Source organism: Calliphora vicina, chromosome 5, assembly GCF_958450345.1.
Source record: "Calliphora vicina chromosome 5, idCalVici1.1, whole genome shotgun sequence".
In the NCBI taxonomy this organism is placed as follows: domain Eukaryota; kingdom Metazoa; phylum Arthropoda; class Insecta; order Diptera; family Calliphoridae; genus Calliphora; species Calliphora vicina.
In genome coordinates, this window is record NC_088784.1 from 72971098 (window position 1) to 72991401 (window position 20304).

Sequence of the window (20304 nt, forward strand, 5' to 3'; positions counted from 1 at the left end):
TTTATTTAAATAAACCAATTTATTTATGAGTTTTATTAAAATATACATATTTACAAATACAACAATTAACAAAAACATTTTGTAAACAATAATAATATTTTATTGTCTTTTAACTAATTGAACTTTAACCTCATTCTTGGTACGAATTATAATGCCAGTTTTAAACTCGAATTTATCAGGATCTACTAAGGGTAACAATTTGAATTTGTGAATGACGTGAACCAGCAATGTTTTCATCTCTAGCATGGCGAATTTTTGACCTAAAATTAAAGTAGAGAGATCATTTAATATAACAAATATAAATTCACAAAATTACAGGTAAATAAATAAAAATAAGTACGATATTCCCAACTAAAACGAAAGTTTATTTTGTTTGAGGAGAACATTTCTTAAAATGTTTGACTTGGGTTGAGTATTTGGTGAGCTGGAATCCCTTTTGAAGATTTGCATGATAAAATATTGATATCATTTAAAATGTCATTGAAATGCGATTTCAATGCTGTATTGGAAATGCTCGTGTACACTCAAAAATATTCGAATTTATGAAATTTTTTTAAAAAAATTAAAAAATTTTTAAATTTGACATGGAATTCTTTAAAATAATCAGATTAAATTAATACGCCACCTCACATACAGACCTGTCACACATTTTGTTCGGAATGGTTTCAATTTCGTAGTGAAATTTATTAATTCCTAAAATATTTAATAATTCTGTATTTCTGATTTTAATTTGACATATTTTTTTATATTAAAACAAAAGTGAAGTTTTTGGTACAGAAATAGATTACATATTTTGGAAAAATAATAATTACAAAGAAATATCAATTCCACTTTGAAAACTGAAAGTGGTTTCATTCCGTAAGAAATTTTCGTTTTACTTTTTTGAAGAAGCAAAAAACGGAATTAATTTCACTTTCGATAGGAATGGAATTCTGTGACAGTCCTAATAATATCAAAATAAATTTACTGAAATGGTTTTTTCAGTTTTTGATATTCAATCTAGTTCGAATTTTATTTGAATTTATCGAAACGTATTAGCTTCTAGATCTGATGTTAAAATTTTGGTGGAAAAAAATAAAAAAAAAAATTGTGTGAAAAATACGTGAAAAATTGATTGTGCCGATTTTCTCAAACCGGAACTGTAGTGGATATATTTAGTTAATGAATAAAAAAAAAATCTCGGGAATAAAGAGTTTTGTTTAACATGTCCCGGGAATGAAAACGTCTGAGAAATTACGAACCCTACATTGTACACCTTCAGTTAAGTTCTTGCTATATCAGAATTTATGTTTAGTTGCTGACGTTTTAAATTTCACCGAAAACATTTTTAAGGCTAATTTAACTACTCACCAATACAATTCCTCTGACCAGCACTAAATGGTGAAAACGCATACGGATGTCTGCCAGCCGATCTCTCAGGCGTAAATCTTTCCGGATCGAATGTGTTGGGGTTTTCGAAATGCTTGGGATTACGATGTATATCGAAGATATGTATTGAAATAAATGTATTAGCTGGCAAAATTAAACCATTTGGCAATTGAGTTTCCTGTACAGTTTCTCGCATTATAACCGGCACCGAGGGATACAGACGCATTGTTTCCTTCAAAAAGCATTCCATGTACTTTAGGTTATTCAATTTGGAAACATCCATATTTTCAAAATCATCAATATTTTCGATGATTTCCTGATAACAACGTTCTTGCATTTCTGGATATAGCGATAGATTCATAAGACTAAAAGTTAGGCCCATTGAAGTGGTATCGAAACCTTCAAACATAAATGTATCGACTTCTTCGCATATGCCAGCATGATCGATTAGACCTTCTTTTTCAGCTCTCAAAAGTGTATCTAACATGGCGTAACGTTTTTTCTTGAAACTTTTAAGAAAAAAAAAACATTTAAGCAATTAACAATTTATATGGAATTATGGTTCTTACCCAAATTCTTCATTTTCTGTAGATTGCTCAACCTTTTGATTATTTAATTCTGCTTCAAATAACTGTCGTCTCTTCTCAATTATATCACTGGAGAAATCGTGGACAATTTTTATGGCTGGTGTGTATTTATGTTCCTCGAGAAGTTTATATATGGGTTCCACTAACAAATATGGAGTATTTACACGTTTATTAAAACATTCTTCGAAAACTTTGAAACTTTCACGATACTCATCGCCATTTAAACACTCGTCCAATTTCACACCCAAAGCGGTTTCTGAAAATTGTGAATTTAAAAACTTAAAATTAAAATATATGTATGTATCTAATTTCGAAAGTAATAAATTAACTCGAACTATTTAATTCCATGATTAATGAAAAGTTAGAGTGCTATATTTCAAAGTATATAAATTAATTAAATAAGTGAGATAGTATAGTCGGTCAATTCTTTTAAAATTTCAATAATTGGTTTTTCCTGAGTGTTTTTCGGAAGTAGGGTTATATGGAAGCAGTGACTAATCATGGACCGATCATCTTGAAATTAAGACGCATAATTTCCATTGATACAAAATTATTTGTGCTGAAATTTATTAGGACACCCACATTTTTGAGATACAGTTTGAACACAAAAAATAATTTTCAATATCTCTGGTATTTGAATTTTGTGAATGTCAAAGACAGTAAAAATTATTAAAAATTGTTTCCAAGAATTACGTTTTTCCCGAAATTGAAATCACATGTACATATATATCGCTTTAGAACCATACATAATATCCTGTACAATGCAGTATTTCAATAAAATAAGATTTCAAGTCATTTAAAGTATAATAAAAACGTCTGTACTTACCACATACAACATTTAATGTAAGTTTTGGTATGATTTCGTCCAATAGCAATATATCCGAATCCAAATTGTCCAATTCTTTTACAAATTTTTGACTTTCTTCTCTGCAATCAAATAGAAATCATTCAACAATATTTAAACAATTTTTGTAGGAACTTAAAATCATAGAAAATACACATAGTGCGGTAACTCCCCTGTAAAAGACCTAACTCAGTTGTCAAAAACCTGAGAATGTTTGATTAAAAAAAACTATGTGAAAACCAAAACAACACTCGTATGTATCATAATTTTGTGTAATTTGTTTGTTTGATTATTTTTCTAGTTTCCGCTCTATGTGTATTTCTCTATGCTTAAAACCATAGAGAAACATAGAGCGGAAACTAGAAAAAACTAAAACAAAAAAGTTGCTCAAAATAATCACATGTACGAGTATCACATAGTTATTTTTACTAATACTTTCTCACCACTTAGGTTTTTGACAACTGAGTTAGGTATTTGACAGGAGAGTTTCCGATCTATGTGTATTTTATCTATGCTTAAAACTACATACATACTTGAAAATTTCCTCAAATTGTCCCAAAATATTGAAATGAAATGCGGGCGTTAACATTTTACGTCTAGCATGCCATTTCTTATCCCTCGATATTAATAGACCCTCACCTAGAGCCGGCTGTAAAAAATCATAGACAAAGCCTTTTTTAATTAGTTTCGTATCAGTAGCAATCATTTCCCACAACTCAGCTTCAATGACATTGAGCAGAGTTTTGCCCATAAAATGTTGTGTATAATTTGTCTTCATTAGGGCAGCATTTTTTCGTGCATGGTTAAAGATACCCACTGCAAAACAGGAAAAGTTGAAATTTTAAATACATTTTTGTTTTATTTCTTTCATTCAAAACTTACCGAAATCTAAACCAGTCATATCGAATGTGTTGCCAAATATAGTTTTACCCGGCGCAGTGGGTGCAATTTTTTCCACTGGTTTTCCATCTTTAGTTTTCAATCGTGGTGCAAATAATGCCAAAATATAATAAGTTTTATTTAATTTAAATAGCCAAATTATTAGAAGAAAACCCACTGCCAAAGTCCAAAATACCATTTTTAATAGAATATTAATCTATTATTATTGTTATTAATTATATCTACATACATACATATGTATGTACTATATTAAATATTTACAAATATGTTTCTATTACAATAATACTCGCAATTTAACGCTTCAATGGCTAAGAACACATTTTATCAACTGAATAAGTAGACTTGTTTTACAAATAGTTTGGGGTATATATATTTGATTAAAATTCTTTATATTCATCTATCTGTATCTGTATAAAAATATACACTCAACAAATTCTGACTGTAATTATTGCTATTAAATGATTCTAAATAATTTTGAAATTTATTAATATTGAGTGTTCTGAAAAGATAATTTTACAGCTCATTTAATCTTAAGATATACTGCAGGAATTTTTTTAATTTTATTTTATGTAATCAAATATCTTAACTTTTTTTAAATTTTAGATTCTATGAATACTAATACACTTCTCTTTTAAAATAACTTACGAACATTTTCGAGTGTATAGTACTTATATGCTTAAATACAAAAATATTCATTGCATTTTACTATCTGTTTCAATACTATTATAAAATGTATACTCTATTCAAGATAAGATTTGACATTTCTTTATTATGTTTATTTCTAAATACATATGTTTGTTTTATTATTATTCAGTGATTAAAAGAATTAAATTCCAATAATTCAATATTTCTGTGGTGGTTTGAAAAACTAGGTAACTCCACGTTTTGAGATAATTGAGATAACACCAAAAATAGAAAGTACGTTTCATTTAATATCACTCTGTAAGATCGAAATTTTGATATAGTTTCACTTTTAAAGGTTATTTTCATGTAAAAACTTGCTAACTCCATGCATTTTTTGAAAAAACAAGGTAACTCCATATTTTCTTAAAAAAAACTGAAAAATTAGAAGTTTAAAACGACGTTGTTTCGAAACTAAGAGAGATAGAGCGAAACAGAGCAAATTCGGGTCTTTCGGTTCAAATTTTGAACCTAAAACAAGAAAAAAACTTTGATATGTGTATAAGAATAAAAGGAAAAAATATTTTTTGAAAAAACTGGGTAACTTAATTTTTTCGTAAAAGAAAACAGATAAATGAGTCAAATAGTCAATGTTTTACCACGAATGATTACTAAGTTGGCTTAAAAAAATATTTTTTTTTATGAAAAACTAGGTAACTCAATTTTTCGAAAAAGAAGATAACTGACATCGATTTTCGGTTTTAATGTCCAAAAATGAGTTCAAAGGAACCAGAAATCTTCAACATTATTTTAAAATTATGTTTTGTTTAATGCGCATCCATAATAACATAAATTCATATTAAATAATTAATTAAATATGTTTAAAACTTTAAATGTGTTTTTCTCGTGTTTTAAAAAAATGGAGTTACCTAGTTTTTCCAAACCACCACAGATTTCCAGTTGAAGTTATGAATTCTTAACCGATATTTTTTGCTAAAACCGAAAAACTCAACTGTAAATTTTTTCATTGTAATCAAAAATGTATGTAGTTTTATAATACCACTTCAAAAAGTTTGCTCTAATGTGAGTAGTAGCTTGTTTTTGCTCTTTTCGATGCTCCCAAGGTCCAAATGCTGTAAATTTGAGAAAAATAATGTTTACAGGTTGTACATTAGATTTCAAGCTTCGAGTTTTCATCTATTTTTCTTTTTTTTTAATTTGACCCCAGAACACTTAAAGTTGCATCCCTAGAAAATAAGCTGAATTTAAATATTAGAAAATGGGCTACGTAATGTTTTTTTTTCAAATCGGTCCCCACTCTAACCCACAATAAGTACAGGCGTAATAATAACACTGTACAACACCAAAAACAAATTACAAGTTCCTACCAATAAATGTTGATCCTTATCACTTTAGGTATAATAGCTGAAATATGCTGGACATTGTATGATAATGAAGTGGAATTGCCTAGAGCTAAAAAAATGTAATTAATGAATACTTCCTATCCAAATTTGCTATCGAAGGTAAAATAATAGAGATATTACTGATTTTTAGTTAAATTTGAACTATTTTTTTTTCATGTTAAATTTTTGGGGTACTTTAAAATAAAATTCTTATTAAATTTTGTTGTGTCTTATTTCTAACTTTCTGCTTGAATTTTCCGTTTTGGCGTATTCAGGGACTTATAGTAAAATTTCACGGACAATATTTTTGCGGATCATGTTAACCCCTTAAATGCCTGTTTTAACGGTGTTTTTTGCTCTTTTTTAAAAGAAGGACAAAAAAGACCCATGCCTTGATGATTTAGAGGGTTAACATATTCTACAAAAATGTCCTCCGTAACATTTTGCATACATTTTCTGAACACATATTATATCTAAAGTGTAAGGATCACATGGTTTCTTATGCCGATTAGCAATAAGAATGTGCCAGAGCTGGGAAACTTTAACCCCCCTCAAATGAAATTCAGATGTAAACTTTAAAAACGAGGATACACGTGTCTTTTTTTTTTCTCCTCTATCAAAATTTATTGGTCGGACCTTGTAACTTTGGACAAAATTGATTTTGTTGTATAGTGAAATAACACTCATTTAGCGTTATAATCGAAAACTATTTTTTTAATTTTTTGAAATTTCATTTTAAAAAATGTTGAAAAATTATGCTTTGAAATATGCATTAAATTTTTAAGGTATCAAATTATCAGAAAAATTTTATACAGCCCAATTATGAAAAAAAATTCCGCTGGATTTTTTTCCTTTTCTTTTTTAACATAGCATTTGAATATATAGAAAAAGGGAAAAAACTCCCGGGGAATTTTTTTCATTATTGATACTGGGACCCAAAACTCGAAACTTCAAATAAAGTGTGCAACCTGCATATAAAGATAGAACTGGTTCTCTTCACAAGATCGATGGCATCATTCTAGATAAAAGATTATCCTGGAATCTGAACATTGAGAACAGGATTATTAAGGCCTATCTATCCCTGCAAAAGGGAAATTGGTACTAACTGGGGTATTAGGCCGAAGGCTATCAATTGGATCTTCAAAGCGGGTATACCTCCTTATAGCGCCTGGGCCTACGGTACATCGACTACTGTAGAAGCTAATGGAGAAGAGGAGAAGACGGTTTCCTACTTATTCTGCCAATACCCGGCTCTTATAAACTTGAGAGAACGTATCCTCGGAATCCCATTCTTATCGTGTTTGCACTCCTTCATCAGATAATCTGGTTGGTTCATCTCGGAGACAATGGGCGTATTATAAATACCCTGCTGTATGCTCTTGGTTATCACAATGGGATCAGTTTTGAATGGACCCAATTGAGCAGCTTGATAAGTGGCTGCCCATGGAACTTAACTTAACCTATAAACGTTTTCCGATTTAGCACAAATGTTCAGCATTTTGTTTTAAGATGCCGCAAAACAATTTTAGACCTTGGGAGCATCGAAAATTCAAAAAATAATTAGTGAGTAGCTGAGCTGTTTTAAATAAATACATACTTTTTAACTCATTCTCATATTTGTTTCAATTGAAAGTTAAATAACACGGCGCTACGATGGAAAAAAAACTTGGAAAACGGCCTAGCGTGGGTATAGGTCTTGCTGAGTACACTACAAATTGTCTCAAAAATTTTAGAAACACCCTCAAATTCAGAAGTTATTCTGAAAAAACCGTTTTCAGTGATGTTCGTCGACTTATCGACCTGTAGCTTAGTCAGTTTTTGTCCGACTTCAAATTTTTTAACGGGTTTGGAAAGAAAACTTATTACGCTTTAAAATGACGTGCATTTTTAAGTTATAAGTATTGTTTTTGTTAAGAATATCTAAAAGAAAAACAAAATTTATCAACATTTTTGATTTTAGTCGCTTTTCGTTGCTTATTTTGATATGAAAGTTTATAAAAATTTATACCAACATATATAGGAAATTTAGTTCTTAACAAAACATGGTTTTAATTATTCAAATCGGATGAAAATTCTATTCTATATTCAACTTTTAATTAACACCATTTTTAGTATTTTCTCCCCCAGCGCATATAATAAAAATAAACTAAAAACTGTAGAAAAAAAAAATATTTGTAAAATTTTGAATTTACAAGGTAAATTTTTTCGAACTTTTTTCAAAAAAGTTTAATAACTTTTGCAAATATAAACCGATTTTAACAAGTAATATCTCATTTTTTCCCATATAAAGTTGTCTTTAAAACACTGTGCAAAAAAGAATAGGTTTTCGTAGAAAAAAATTAAATGAATATGAAAAATTACCAAAAAAATAAAAAAGAAAGCGAAACTTTTTATAAAAACTTACGAAATTTTTTTATATACATTTTGTGCATATATTTTATGAAAGCATAATTCTTTGCCTATCAATATCTCAAAATTTTTAGGGTGTTTCAAAATCTTTGAAAACGGTTTTAGTATGTCCTCACCTAGGCCTACAACCCCCATTAGGTCGCTTCTCAAGTTCTGACAAAAAGTGTCTTTTTATAGCAGAGTGTAATTAATTAATTAAAATGTTTCAAAAAAATTTAATTGAAAATATCTACTTTTACATGATGTTTTTAAAATTTCTTATATACAAACTTGTTATTGATAGCATTAATGTGGCAATGAGTTAAAAAGATATCAAGAATTGAAGAAGTCATGACATCTATTGTAGAGCTTATAAAATTCGATACACACCAGCAAGAATAAGGGGTAAATAAGTTGATGATTATTGTTTGTATACTTTTTTAAAACAACATTAACAGAATATATATTTTTCAATTAATCTTTATTTACAAGTCAAAATAGTAAACAAATCTTATAAAATTGAAATACATTGAGGTTGATTTGCGGAACCACTTTGTATTGTAAAACCACGATTAGCGCAATAAACATAAGCACTAATGTATTTACAATTGCCACATTTTCTCCAAATGTTCAGAAAACTGTAAAGTTTTTGATTTCTCGTAAAAAAATCATTTAGTTTAGGTTTATGCAAAACAAGCTCGTACTGTATATTAAACAATACATTAAAAAAATGAGAGTGCTATATTCGGACTAGTCGAAACTTATATACCCTTCACCTAACTTTAAATGAAAATTTCCATTTTTAGTGTAAAGGCGTTTATTTTCAAATTTAAAAATAGATTTTTAAAAACTTGGGATATTTCATAGTTTATATTGATTGTTAGATTGGACTTCATACGATGTACTTAAATAAATACACATGCATCATAAATTCACGGTCTTCCGAAAGTTAATTTCAATAGAACGACGAACATATCGTTAAATCAATTTCAATACCTATAAGAATCCAGACTATATATACTTTATATGATCTCTAAAGTATATTGTAGAAATTACAAATGGAATAACAAACTTATTAACATATTTACATTTTCCACTCATGGTAATGGGTATAAAAATATGAGTCACCGAAAGACATTTTTAAAGTGCCCTTTACTATAAAGTGTTTAACATTTTACAAATGTTTTAGCTTTTTACCAGATGTAAGAGTGCATTGCAAGTTTGTTTTTAAATTAAATAGTTATAGTTATTGTCCACTTATCCAATGTAAATGCATTAAGATTTTTTTTAAACATTTCAGTCAAATTGAATAATGTGAATCTGTATCGAATTGCCTCTGAAGCTTAAAAATTAGGTGATTTTTTGGATATTATACAAAATAACAATATAACAAAAATAAAAGTATTTCCGTTATTAACAACTAGCTGACCCGACAGACGTTGTCCTGTCCAAATTAAAAAAATGCTTGACCAAGTTATTAGCGAATTGAGATATTTTGAGTTTTTATATTAAAAAACGATTTTTGTTCAGAAATATGAGTGATCACAGATCGAGCTCCTTTTCTTGATTAAACGCTTATTGGCCAAGTTATAATCGAATTTACTTATTGTGGGTTTTTGTATAAAACAAATCAATTTTTGTTCAGAAATATGAGTGATCACAGATCGAGCTTCTGTTGTCGATTAAACTCTTATTGGCCAAGTTATTACATTTTGAGTTTTTATATAAGTAATCGAATTTAAGCCAGAAATATGAGTGATCACTCCTCCTTTTCATGTTATTACAAGTTATTAGCGAATTTAGATATTTTGAGTATTTAAATTAAAAATCGATTTTTGGTCAGAAATGTGAGTTAAACGCTTATTGGGCAAGTTATTACTTTTTGAGTTTTTATATAAGTAATCGAATTTAGGCCAGAAATATGAGTGATCACAGATCGAGCTCCTTTTCTTGATTAAGCGCTTATAAACGCTTATTGGCCAAGTGATCACAGATCGAGCTTCTTTTCTTGATTAAACGCTTATTGGCCAAGTTATTAACGATAATGTAGACAACACTAAAATACATACCTTTAATTCGATTTTTAAAGTTTAGGGAATCCCCTTATATTAAAAACTAGTTGACCACCCCGGCTTCGCCCGGTAGCATTTACAATGTTCTTATTTATTTGAAATAAAATATCTAAATTTGTACTGCATACTTTAGGTAGCTTCTTTTATTACAGTTGACTGGACTCAAAAAACCCGGAATTTTTTAATTTTTTTTCTTTACAAACCATCTCCTTTCGAATTGAATAAAAAAAAATCTGCCAAATCGCTTCAGCCGTTCTCACGTGATGCCATTACATACATGGACCATTTCATTTTTATACCCTACACCACCATAGTGGAATACCCTACCGATCGACTTAGAATCACATCGATTAAACGATGTCCGTCCGTCCGTCTGGTCGGCTGGCTGGCTGTCCATGTAAACCTTGTGCGCAGAGTACAGGTCGCAATTTTGAAGATATTTCGATTTCTGCTCAAGGACCAAGCCTATTGAAACTGGCTGAAATCGGTCCATTATTTCACCTAGCCCCCATACAAATGTCCTCCCGAAATTGGACTTTATTGGTCATAAATGTTTAATTTATATATGTATCTCCACAAATTCCGCTCAGAAAGTGATTCTAAGTCGATCGGTATACTTTAAGGTGGGTGCTAGACTAATATTTTTGGGCTTTACAAACATCTGCACAAACGCATTATACCTTCCCCACTATGGTGGTGTAGGGTATAAATAGCCAAATCGGTCCAGGCGTTCTGCGATTTTAGATACATATATCGAAAAAAGTGGGTGTGGTAAATTTTTCTAACGAATTTTACTACGAACATTTAAACAAAAAATTGGCCAAATAGGTGCTGCCGTTTTCCGATTTTAGATAAATCGAAAAAAGTGGGCGTGGTCAATTTTTCATTCCGTAAAAACCTAAGTTGGACTATGACCAACATTTTAAAAAAAATTTGTCTAAATCGATCCGGCCGTTCTCTCAACGGATGCAATTACCAACGAACGACATTTGATTTTTATTTATATAGATAAACTTATAGTTCAGCTGGTCTGAGTTTTTTTACAGTGGGTCAAAGTTTTAATTTTTTGATTGAAGGGAGCATTTATACTAAAAGAAACAGAATGTTGTATGTTAATGTTAATATTGTGGAATTTTATGGGGATCATTTTTGTGGAAGATCTTAGCCCTCTAGAAGAAGATCATAACCCTTTTGAGAAAATCAAAAAAAGTCCAAAGTAAATCATAAAGGTTTTTAAGGAAGTCGCTGCGTATAAATAGTGGCTGCGGTTGCAGTCGCTAGTTAGTTTATCTTAGGCGCTGTTAGTGTTAACATCAACTGCATTCTTGTAAAGTGTGTAATTTAAGTGTGTGTGTATTTTTGTGAATTAACCCAGCGGGAAAAAATAATGACTTCAGTTTGTAGGCCTTCTAAAAGGCATACTTACACATTCTAAAATATCTGATACTCATTCCACTCTGCCTGCTCTTAGAAGGTGTTCAAGAAGCCTTATGAATTCCTTGTGTGTAAATTTTAATAAAAGAGTTGTTACAAATTTTAATCTACTAAACTGCTTTTACTTTCAATCAAAAGTATTCGATTTATTTAAAGGAAATAAACCACAGTTTTTAAAAGGTAAAAACTTAACAATATTTTTACATATTTATTACTTGAACTTTAAATAAAAAAATATACATACTACATATTAACGTTTCTTTATTTTAATTTTAATATTTGTCCTAGTACGAATTAAAATACCAGCTGAAAATTGAAATGAATTTGGCAGTGTAACGGGCTCTAATTTGAAATTCCTCAAGACATACACCAATAAAGTCTTAATTTCTAACATGGCAAACTTTTGACCTAAAATAGAAATAAATATTATACAACTATAAGATGAGAATTTAAAATAATTAGCAGCATCTTACCAATACAATTTCTCTGGCCCGCACTGAATGGTATAAAGGCAAACGGATGTCGTTTTTCTACTTCCGGCGACATAAAACGCTCCGGTCTAAATTCCTCTGGTTCATCATAATATAAATGATTTCTGTGAATATCGAAAATATGTATATTGACTTGTGTACCCTTCGGTAAAAGTAAATTATTTGGCAATGCCAAATCCGTTGTACATTCTCGTATTATAATGGGCACTGAAGGATATAAACGTTGAGTTTCCTTAATGAAACAGTCCAAATATTTTAGATTACTCAATTCTGGCATTGCCAATTCTTTAAGATCCGTTGGCACGTGCTGTTGTATTTCTTCAAAACATTTTTGTTGTATTTCCGGATGCAAAGCTAAATTCATTAAAGTAAATATTAAATTCATGGAAGTTGTATCGAAGCCCTCAAACATAAAAGTATCAACTTCTTCGCAAATACCGGCATGATCTATAAGGCCATCTTTTTCAGCCAGCAACATAGTGTCCAACATGGCATAACGTTGCTTACGATATATGCTAAAGGAATTAATGTTTTCTAGTTTATTTTTATTTTTCATAAAATAAAGAAAACCTACTTGTCATCACTTTCTGCAGTTTCCAAATTATTCTGATTCTGCATCTCTTTTTCCATTAGATTTCGTCGTTTTTCTATGATGCCAGAGGAAAATTTATGTAATTTATCCATGGACTTTAAGTAGTTTTTACCATCGCCAAATGTATAGTAAAGTAAATCATAAACCATTATAGGATTTTGTATACGCTTCATTAGACTTTCCTCAACTTCGGTGATATGATGGCGATAATCGTCTCCTTCTGAATGATCATCGAGACTTACGCCAAGTGCGGTTTCTGCAAATAATGATGAAAATAATTTAGTCCTTGTTAAATGTTATTGAGATAAAAAAAAAAAAAAACATCATAAATAAGTCTTATGCCAACTGGCAAGTAAACTTCACTAAATATGGAGAGAGCTAGGCCCATTATAAGAGGTTTAGAGGTTAGGTCTGTTTAATGTGTATAACTCCGGAATGCCCCGAGTCTCAATCGGCAAAATATTGTCAATTAGTGGCAGTGGTATCAACCGCAAGTATTCCCCTAGAAAAGAACTGTCAGCTACAGTATAACTGTTACAACAAAAAGTAAACAAGTAAATTATAAAATTTTAAAAATATCCAATTATTGAGTTTGTTAAAATAATAAAGTTGTTACTTTCGTTTATTAAAATTCAAGTCATTCATTTGTTCAGCGTGTCTCGAACTTTTAACCACTTCATTTTGTAGGATTTAGAAGAGTTTTTAATCCTTACTATTTCCAGAGTTCGGTCAAGCAAATATTAGAAATATAACTGTAAATATCTATCTATCTTCTATATAAATAAAAATCAAATGTCGTTCGTTGGTAATTGCATCAGTAGAGAACGACCGGACCGATTCAGACAAATCGGTTTTTACAGAATGAAAAATTGACCACGCCCACTTTTTTCGATTTATCTAAAATCGGAAAACGGCTACATCGATTTGGTTAATTTTTTGTTTAATAGTTATCTAATTTAAGTTTTTACTGAAAGAAAAATTTACCACGCCAATTTTTTTTTGATATATGTAAAATCGCAGAATGCCTAGACCGATTTAACTAATTTTTTTTTAATGTTCGAAATACATAGTCAGCAAAAGTTTTTACATAAATAAAAATTGTCCACGTCCACTAATATGCCCACTTTTAAATACATCTGCAAAATACATCGGTCTGTGATCAATCATATTTCAGACCAAAATTCGATTACTTATATAAAAACTCACAATAGCTTATATCGATAATAACTTGGCCAATAAGCGTTGAATCAAGAAAAGGAGCTCGATCTGTGAACACTCATATTTCTTAACAAAAATCGAATTTTTCTATAAAAACTCAAGCGTTTAATCAAGAAAAGGAGCTCGACCTGTGGCAACTCATATTTCTGACCAAAAATCGATTTTTTATATAAAAACTCAAAATATCTAAATTCGCTAATAACTTGGCCAATAAGCGTTTAATCAAGATTTTTTTCAAAATATCTAAATTCGCTAATAACTTGGCCAATAAGCGTTTAATCAAGAAAAAGAACTCGTTTTGTGATCACTCATATTTCTTAACAAAAATCGATTTTTTATATAAAAACTCAAAATATCCAATAAGCCAATTCGCTAATATCTGGACCAATAAGCGTTTAATCAAGAAAAGGACCTCGATCTGTGATCACTCATATTGCTGACTAAAATTCGATTTTTTATATAAAAACTAAAAATATCTAAATTCGCTAATAATTTGGCCAATAAGCGTTTAATCAAGAAAAGGAGCTCGATCTGTGATCACTCATTTTTCAGACCAAAATTCGATTACTTATATAAAAACTCAAAATATGTGCAACAAATATGACAACAAACTTAGGTTCTTTGTCGCTCAATAGCACTTCTATATATATTTTATTCTATGTCCTATATGAATAAAAATTATCATTCAACAATACGTTTTTTTTTTCTTTTTAACTATTTTTACCCTTTTCAAACCGCTTCTCACAAATTCACAAATCGAACACAAGCATTTTTTTTAACTTGGACAGGGAAACGTCTGTCGGGTGAGCTCTTGTAAAAAAATATTTATATCAAGGAATTAACTGATTCTTAGAAACATATTCTCTAATCTCAGATCAGTTGGTCAAATTGGAAATATCCACCAATGTCAAACTCCATACATATAAAAAATGAAATAAATTCGCCTGAATATTAACAGGTGAAATTTAATATATCGAGGGCCTTTTTTTTAAAGCAACTACTGAATCTCACATATACATATGTAATTGGTTTTTAAAATTTTGCATTATTGGGGACTTTATGATATATAGAGGGTTTTTCTGCTCAAAATATTCAATGTGTGTGTATGATAACGATAAGACAGAGGATTTTGAATTTTTATAAAATAAAATTATTTTGATTTCATTTATGCCATCTGTCAGTTATTAACGTGATTTATTTAAGATAATTTCTAATAATACAACATAAGATAAATAAATTAAACAAAAAGTAATAGAAAAATTATTTTTTTTTTGCTTTAAGTTTTTGTTGGAGTTTTATTGTTGTAAATTATCGTAACATAATAGATGACACTTTAAAAGTAGACAATTTTTAATGTAAACTCCAATTTTAACCATTTATTTTTATGCCATGGACATTATATTTTCCAAAAACAAAAAGGTAAAATATTTTCATTGTAATTCAATTCAGAATCGGCATTCGCTATTTTAATAAATGATTGAAAAATGTAAAATTCATGTTCAGCATGCAAAAATTAGTAGGAAAATATGAATTGAAATTATTTCAAAAAAATATTGCAAAATTTATTATTTAAAAAGATAGAGGGTTTTGCATTCGCAAAAATTAAATGTACATACATATAAGATAGAGAAAAAACAAAAATGCTAATAAAACATTAAAAAAAAATAAGTTTTTTATGAAATTTACACCATAAATGGGGACTGTTTTACTGAACATTTTACCATCAAAAAGTCATTTTCGTGAAAATCAAAGATAGATGTAGGTCCTCGATATATTTGATGTTGACCGACTATACTTTTTTACTTAATATATTTTTTACTTATGTATTTTAATTTTAGCAGATCATAAAGAATACTTACCACATATATTATTGAGAGTAAATCGAGGTATAAGTTCGCTCAATGATATTTCAGCATCTATAGTGCCATCTGTTAATTTTTCATTCAAACTATCAATGAATTTTAAAGATTCACGCCTGAAATTTGAGAAATTTATTAAAATATTTCCGTAGATACTAAATAATGTAAATCATTTCTTGCAAATATTGTAGTTTATAAGTTATTGCCGCATAATCAACATAACAGTATTGCGGGTGACATTTATATGGGTGCTGATGGCACCATGGACCGATATTGCCCCTTTTCAATACCCTATCAACACAGAGTATTTGTAAATTTCAGTCAGCTAGCTTCTTTCGTTTTGGCCTTATCGTGTTTTCAACAGGCAGACGGACATAGCTAGATCGTCTTAGAATCTAGTGAGGACCCAGAATATATATAATAATATGGATATGCGATAAATATTTTGATGTGTTTCAAACGGAATAACAAAATCTTGTTTTTGCTAATCAAAATTATAAAAACAACAAATAATATTTCACTCTTAAAAAAACTAAAAACTAAACTATAGAAATACAAATTTCTTAAGCTCTTTTTTGGTATTGTGAGCTATTATATATTTATATATAAACATACATATATGTTTTTAAATAAATAAACGTAAAAACATCCGTTTTAGTTAAGGTTCATGACATAAATTTCTCTCATAGCGAAAATTATGGTAATTTTAGCAAAATTATTGAAATTTTATTTTAATAACCAGTTGTTGAAAATTATACTAAGATGTATGTATTAGAACTGGTGTCAAAATGTCAAATAAACAAGTAAGAGAGCTATATTCGGCTGTGCCGAATCTTATATATACTTCGCCAAAGTATACTTTAAGATTGACCCCCATATTCATAAATAGTTTTTAAATTTATCAAAGGTTTATAAAACCAAATTTAATTTATAAACCTTTGTTAAATTTAAAAATTGTTTATGAATAAGGCCTTGAAAAAAGATGTTTGAAACCATGATAAAAATATAGAAGGTAGTTTCAATAAAAATTTTTTTTTTAAAATAAGGTTTTTTGAAGTTTCCTTTTTTTGTGAGCATTATAAAAAGCGTTGCCACATTCCAAAAAATGATTATGATTTTTGAGAATTTTTTTACAAAAAATGTGTAATTTAATTTATTATTTAAATAAAAATGTATTATGTTGTGTTGGGAGTTATTGATTCAATTTCTAACGTTCGATTACTTATTAAAACACGTTGACAATTTTTATATGTATGCATTTTCTTAATTTTTTTTTATTACTATGTAAATATTTTATATCTTTTAAATGGAGGTTTAATTATAAGAGACAAGTAGCACACGGAAGAATGTATTTTCAAGATCTAGCCGAGCACTCTCAAAAAATATAAAAAGTCTTTGAAATCGGATGGAAAACAAAAAATGGCACGCGTTTAACAAATTTACATGTCGAAGGTGCCCTACTTTGGGTCCCACAGCGCCGCCATTGAAGTATTTGTGGGGTTCATTTTCAAATCTTAAACTCGAATATTTCTTGGGTACGCCGTTTAGAAATACGAGATTTATTTTCAAATAATTTCGATTCTACTCCAGCGTGCATAGTTAATGGATTATGATCGGTAATAATCGGTGATATATATCCCAAAATATGTTTACATAATAAATAGTATTTTGAAGTTACCTTGTGTTCATTGGGACAGCATTCATATCCAATCTCACACGATTTGTTTTAACTGAAATATTACTTTTAACTAAATGGTCGGAGCACACCATTGGCTGTTTTGGCAAATCTTCTTCGCAAGCTTTACATATATCCATAAACTGTTGTTGTTGTTGGGTAAATATTTTTTCTATTTTTTTAATAATTTTCAAATTAATGAAAATTTGAAATTGATATGGCATTACTATTTTAACGAAAACGTCAAAATCCTTAAGCATGTCAGACGTAGAATTTTAAAAAATAAAGAGAGAATGAAACTACCTTCTATTTTTCTACTATGTTTGAAACAAATATTTTTTTTGAAAAAATTTTAATAGTGGAAAAATGTTTTTGAAAAAAAAAAAATTTGGGTTAAAAAATATTTTACCGATTTTGATCCATTGTAGATCTGAATTACTATGGCGTTATATACGTTAATTACTTAATAATCCAGATATAGAACAAAAATAGGTAAAAAATCGAGGTAGTCGTGGTTTTTTGCTGAATGTGGGCCGATTTTCCTGAATTTAAGTAGAAGCGAAATGGGACAATAGCGAATAATTTGATATATATCATGAAATGGCTATGTCGACTGCGCTAACTATAATAATCCAGACTATATGAGTAGCCGCAGAACAAAAGGTACTTTTTCGAATTTTTTTAACTTGTTTTTTTTATAATATTTGGGTTGAAATCTTCTAAAAAAATCAATTTCCCAAAATTTTTAAATTTTTAAAATTTCAAAAAAGTACCTTTTGTTCTGCGGCTCTCATATACATACATAATCTTTATGGGGGTCACTAATGAAAAATGAGAAACTTGTGAGGGGTATACAAATAAGTTATGAGGATTTTTTCTGATCAAAAAACGTTTTGGTAAACATGAAATTCGGGCACAATTTTTTTATAAAAATAATAATTTGTATACAGATTTTTTTTTTTTAAATATTTGAATACTACGGTTTGGAAAAATAGATTCCTATTTAATATTTTTACCAAATTTTATAATTTTTAATGGATTTTCGACAAGCGTCCACATTATAAAATTTACTTCATAGATTAGTTTTAGATAATAAAGATTAAAATTATTTTTGGAGCAGTCTAATGCAAAATAAAACATATGTACGTATATATGTATGTATATCGTATATCATACACATATTAATTGAACTCTTTACACTCTCTGTATTATTATTATTATTATTATTATTTTATCAACACGTTTAAGAAAAGCATGATATAAAATAATTTACTTTTAAGCTACTGATTGATACTACTCGATTTATAACACCATTGAATATCAGTAGAAAAGAAAAAATTAAAACTCAAGTTAGTTTCAGAGTGTGAATTTAACCTTCTCAGTTTTCATGAGCTTTTCTAAGCCTTTAACCCATTTAACCTCTACAAATAGCAATTAATTAATTTAATTTTTAAGTAAAAATCTAGTAAAAGGTATTTAAAATTCGACTTAGCCGAATATACAGCATTTAAATTAAGACTATAAACACTCACTTAAATGTTTCAATAAATTGTGTTAAAATATTGAAATGAAATGCAGGCGTTAATAAACGACGTCGATTGTGCCACTTTTTATCTGAATAATAAAAAGAAAACAACTTATTATTTTTTCATTAGTCATGCCAGAATAAATACATATTTTAATTTTAATAACTCACCGGTACTTGTCAATAGGCCGGTCTTAAGAAAGGGATGTAGAAATGTATAAACTATACCCTTCGCCAACAAACGATTATCGTTTAAAACTAATTCTGCATTTACTGGATCAATTATATTGTAAACGGGACAGGCAATAAAGTATTGCATATAACTGCGTCCATATTTTTTGGCAAATATGCGAGAATAATCAAACATTTGCTCTGAAATTGTAAACAATTCAAAATTTTTTATAAATACATTTCAATATGTTGTTTTGCTAAATGCATTATTACCCAAGTTCATAGAAATCAAATCATAACTGTTGCCCCAAAAGCCATAGGTAACAGCCACGGACTTCTCCAAAGGCGAACCATCTACCGTTTTAATTTTTCTCGTTAAGGAGGTTAATTCATAATCACGGTTCAAATGTTTTAGCCACAGTAATAGAATTATTAATAAAATTGTTGTAACTGATAGTAAAAACATTTTTTTACGTAATAAAGTAAATTAAATAAATAGCAAATTTAAACTGGAAATTGTAGTTAAAAAAAATGAACAGTGTTTATTGGTTGACCATTGTTCTAAAACTAAATAGAAATAATGGGAGAACTGCAAAATAAAAGAATAATTCTGTACTTGACGAGCGCAATTGTAGTTATCCAGAAATGTAGATTATATATGAATTAAAAGAAAGAGTAAAATTATTGTGATGAGATACATATAAAGAGAACATCTATACATAATTATTTAGCGTATAAATTTAATTCAGACATTAGGGTGTCCTCGTTTGTATGGACAAAAAAAACGTAGTCGATATTCCCAACTAAAATCAAAATACAATTTCTTAAAGTGTATATTCTAACGCCAGCATACCTAGGGTCGATTCTGGTTCTGTGAAATGGTGAAATGAAAAGTTTTTTCATCTTTTCATAGAGTTTCTGATTCTCGTTTAGTGAAAAAATTATAAATAAATTCAAATTTGTTTGAAATTGGGCAATATCGGTCCATGATTTCAGTCATAAATATGTTGATTATGCGGCAATCCTGATCAAATTTTATACAAATTAGTTCTAAGTACTCTGAAATTATACTGTAATCATCATAAAATGACTTTAAAATTCATAATTGTCTTATAATAATTAATATCGTGATGAAATTGGACATAAACAAGTTTTA

At 28.9% G+C, this 20304-nt stretch overlaps 1 protein-coding gene across 1 annotated transcript; it reads right to left on the bottom strand.

Annotated features, from left to right (window-relative positions):
• Nucleotides 1-99: 99 nt before the first annotated feature.
• Nucleotides 100-19684, bottom strand: LOC135961372 (uncharacterized). The gene is made up of 13 exons (XM_065512871.1): nt 19422-19684; nt 19149-19349; nt 18985-19066; nt 15778-15893; nt 12683-12956; nt 12091-12623; nt 11871-12025; nt 3682-3895; nt 3333-3615; nt 2782-2882; nt 1938-2211; nt 1351-1877; nt 100-260 (listed from the first exon to the last, which is right to left on the bottom strand). Exons 1-13 carry the CDS (start codon nt 19612-19614, stop codon nt 100-102), a joined length of 3114 nt encoding a protein of 1037 aa, XP_065368943.1. The 5' UTR covers nt 19615-19684.
• Between the last annotated feature and the right edge of the window lie 620 nt (nt 19685-20304).

Bases quoted from the DNA above. Each gene is read 5' to 3' on its own strand.
- LOC135961372 (XM_065512871.1), bottom strand. From the start codon at position 19,614: ATGTTTTTACTATCAGTTACAACAATTTTATTAATAATTCTATTACTG. The intron at 12,624-12,682 runs GTAGGTTTTCTT...TAATTCCTTTAG, and splicing joins ACTGCAGAAAGTGATGACAA to CATATATCGTAAGCAACGTT. The intron at 2,883-3,332 runs GTATGTATGTAG...ATTTGATTGCAG, and splicing joins CAATTTGAGGAAATTTTCAA to AGAAGAAAGTCAAAAATTTG.